At 49.5% G+C, this 3,232-nt stretch overlaps 1 protein-coding gene across 8 annotated transcripts in view; it reads right to left on the minus strand.

The window, feature by feature from the left end:
- Positions 1 to 3,117, minus strand: part of MFSD1 (major facilitator superfamily domain containing 1) — a 49,156-nt gene extending 46,039 nt beyond the window's left edge. For all 8 annotated transcript variants that reach the window (XR_005830778.1, XR_005830777.1, XR_005830776.1 and 5 more), the window contains exons 1-6: positions 2,941 to 3,117; positions 2,812 to 2,864; positions 2,055 to 2,167; positions 1,642 to 1,684; positions 1,041 to 1,108; positions 101 to 209 (exon numbers count right to left, since the gene is read on the minus strand). Coding sequence is in view for 4 of the 8 variants with exons in the window: in XM_040613853.1 (XP_040469787.1) it covers positions 101 to 209; positions 1,041 to 1,108; positions 1,642 to 1,684; positions 2,055 to 2,167; positions 2,812 to 2,864; positions 2,941 to 3,097 (543 nt within the window). In the remaining 4 variants the exon portion in view is untranslated. The remainder of the gene's footprint in view (positions 1 to 100; positions 210 to 1,040; positions 1,109 to 1,641; positions 1,685 to 2,054; positions 2,168 to 2,811; positions 2,865 to 2,940) is intronic.
- Between the last annotated feature and the right edge of the window lie 115 nt (positions 3,118 to 3,232).

Raw genomic sequence — 3,232 nt, forward strand, 5'->3', positions numbered from 1 at the left:
TAGAACTCCCTAGGGAGCATCAGAAATGCTGTTTTCTGCTGCCAAGACAAGCCCCACACCTTAGCGCCTACAAATTAAAGCTATACAGTTTTACACTTACAATTCTGGCCATGCTTAGCTGTAATCCAAACACAAGATTTAACTCCTTGCCTTTAAACCAACTGACCGCATAGGTGTTCTGTGCCACTGCTAAGGACTCTCCACCTATTCTAAAAAAAAAAAAGGTAAGTAAAAAAAGAAAACATGTTAATTGCAAAGGCAAAGCAACAAGGAAGTAGTCCATCAGTTGCTGGCAATACCAGGATGACAGTATTTCTGCAGAAATTTACCTGTGTAGATCTAAGCCATATGGCAAGATAACATACAAGGCAACAGAAGTCTTAAAGACAGTTCAAAAACAGAATTGCAGAGTCTTAATTAAGAGTGTGAAAAATTAAGTAGTCTAGGAGCAATTATATTTGCCTTTGGTCATTTACAGAAATTAAATCACTGGGCAGCAGCTTCTCACTTCTCTTCTGCATTGAAGAACCACGTGGTATAGATCCTGGCCCAAATGAAACCAAAAGCAAGCATCTTACCCGGAATCAGAATTTAATGGAGTCATCTGCCCACCCCACAACACCACTGGTCAGATTTTCTAACATTTTTATTATGCTATGGCACATTCACAGCCTGCAGGTATTTCCTCTGACATTTACTCCTTTTTTTGCCCCTGTAGGAACCCTGTTGTATTTGTTGTTGCTAAGCATTCTTTTTACTAAGGAAAGTAAGGATTAATAGAAAAGAAGGACTAGCACAGTTTTTAATCAGCTTACTGAACATCTTTATTTGGGTAGCTTCGTAACTTCTGAATTCAGTAAGACCTTCAAAGTCCTATTGCTCTTTTCTAACTTTAAGTTAGACTGGGAATGCGACTGAAGATCTTAACATGCCTCAACATCCAACAATTTGTTGTGTGTGTAAACATGGTAGCGGTTTTCTAGGACACAGGAAAATGGTCCTTACCTCAGGGAGCACATACTATACTCTTCTAGACTTACCCAAATATGAATCTGCCCACATCCATCAGCCAGAAAGTATTAAGTATTGCTCCCAAAGCAAAAATTACCTGCCAAATAAACATTTAAGGAAAAATGATGATTTTACATTTGAAATATGGAACAAACCAGAGCCATTTGGGAGCAGAAACAAAAAAGCTTTTCCCGTCCCAGATGGGCAGAAATACTTCCCACCCACTTCCTACTGGTAGCTTTTTGCCTCCCTCTGCCTTATTCATCATCCTGCTGGCTACACAATATCCAACCTGGCCCACCCTGAAAACACACTCAGCAAACACCTCTTGAGGCTCAAGTCACACTTCACTTTTACCACCACACTCTACGCAAATGCACCTACACAACAGTTTCACATCAAATTGCTGTAACATTTGGTTCCTTCACATTCTTATTTCACTCATCTTTCAAGGTCCTCCACTCCCAGCTACTTCACCTGTTCCCAGTAAAATTCAGGGTTCTCCCATTTCAGTTCTCTTCAACACCTGAAATACACACTACCACACAAGAAGCCACTCCGGTTTTTTCCCCAGCCCCAGCAGAGCAGCTTTGGACAGATATCATCCTTCATCCTCTCATTTGCACTTACCTGCCCAACACAAACAAAGATACTAAATATTATAGTGCCCAACCTGTAAGAAAAATAAAATCACTTAATGCATAGCTAGAATCTTTTTTCCTATAAAGTACTATATTAGGCCTACAGCAAGGAAAGAAGGGGAGGCTGATACGCAATAAAAGGTCACTGTAATAAATGCTACAACTTGACAGCTTCCTTAAAAAAATAGTAGTACAGACCGGCATTTTTGAAGCCACTTTATTTAAGTTATAAGGGAAGGAAGGTCACTTATACCAGTGGAAATTTCTAGATCACGTGGAGAAATGAAAAAAGTGAAAAAGACTATCAGAATTTGAAAAAATTTTATATTATAAAGCATGTAATTCACATGTACTTTACATCTACCATCTGCTGAATGTGAGTGACACTAAGGCCACACTTACCGTATTCCAAAAACTCTGTCTATCAGAAAACCTCCGAAGAAGCAAAGCACCACGTTGGGCCAGGAATACCAAGCATAGAGTGCCATGAACTGAGCTGTGTTCACCTTCATGTCCTACACAAAGAAGGGGGGAATTAAAAAATGTAATTACTCCTCACGTTGTCCTGTGTGTGGGGCCGATTCGCACACAGAATGGAGGCATTTCTGTTCCTTTGAGTTTGCACAAGGCAGGGAGCGAGGTGGTCACCACCACCACCACCTCGCCACCTCCCCCGCCGGAACTAGCCAGTTGTATGGTGCAGCAAGACATCGGCCTTTGCCAGTGACGAGATACGTGCTCCCCTTAATATTTGGTGCTTTCCTATGTGTTAAGCAATTCTCTCGCTTATGTTAGTCCGTCCAGACACCCAGCCTCTACTTCTCTTTGGGCCAGGGGGGTTCCTGAGTGGGTAGCTGCCTTCTCCCCGTCTCCCCGTCGGAATTACCTCCCCACTAGCTGGTGCTGCCTGTGGTGACCTTCCAGTCAGCTCGTCCATCCCGTGGCGGGCTGCCCTCGCCTCAGCACAGAACTTACCGGTGCTGGACGAAGCGCTGGGCTTCAAAACCACGCACCGCACCGCACCGGCCAGCGCACCGGGCGCCTCACCGCGCCGGAGGCCGGCGGCATTGCCAGGGCCTGGCACCGCGCGGGGCGGCAGGGCCAGGGGGGCGGCAGGCAGCGCCCCCGGCCCACCCAGCCCGGCCCGGCCGCCACTCACCCGCTGCACCTGCGTCTGCAGCGCCGCCGGGTTGTCGTAGCAGAAGTAGCTGCCTGCAAGGAGAAGGGGCCGCCTCAGCGCGCTGCCCGCCGCCCCGGCAGCCCAGCGCGCCCGCCCGCCGCCACCCACCGAAGCCCAGGAAGCACATGAGCGAGAGGACGAGCAGGCGGTGCGCCAAGCGCCGCGGGTCGCAGGCGGCGGGCAGGACGCTGGGGGTTGCCGCCGAGCCACCGCCATCTCCCTGGCGGCCGGCGGGGCCCAGCAGCGCCCGCTCCTCCTCCGCCATGGCGGCCGCGGCAGCGCAGGGCACGGACGTCATCGCGCCGCGCGCGGCCGCGCCCGGTCGCCATGGCAGCGCGCGGCTGGGCGCCGTGGCGGCGGGTCGGGCCGGGCCCAGGGGCTCCCGGGCAGGGCCCGAGCG

The sequence above is a fragment of the Falco naumanni genome, chromosome 13 (genome assembly GCF_017639655.2).
Source record: "Falco naumanni isolate bFalNau1 chromosome 13, bFalNau1.pat, whole genome shotgun sequence".
In the NCBI taxonomy this organism is placed as follows: domain Eukaryota; kingdom Metazoa; phylum Chordata; class Aves; order Falconiformes; family Falconidae; genus Falco; species Falco naumanni.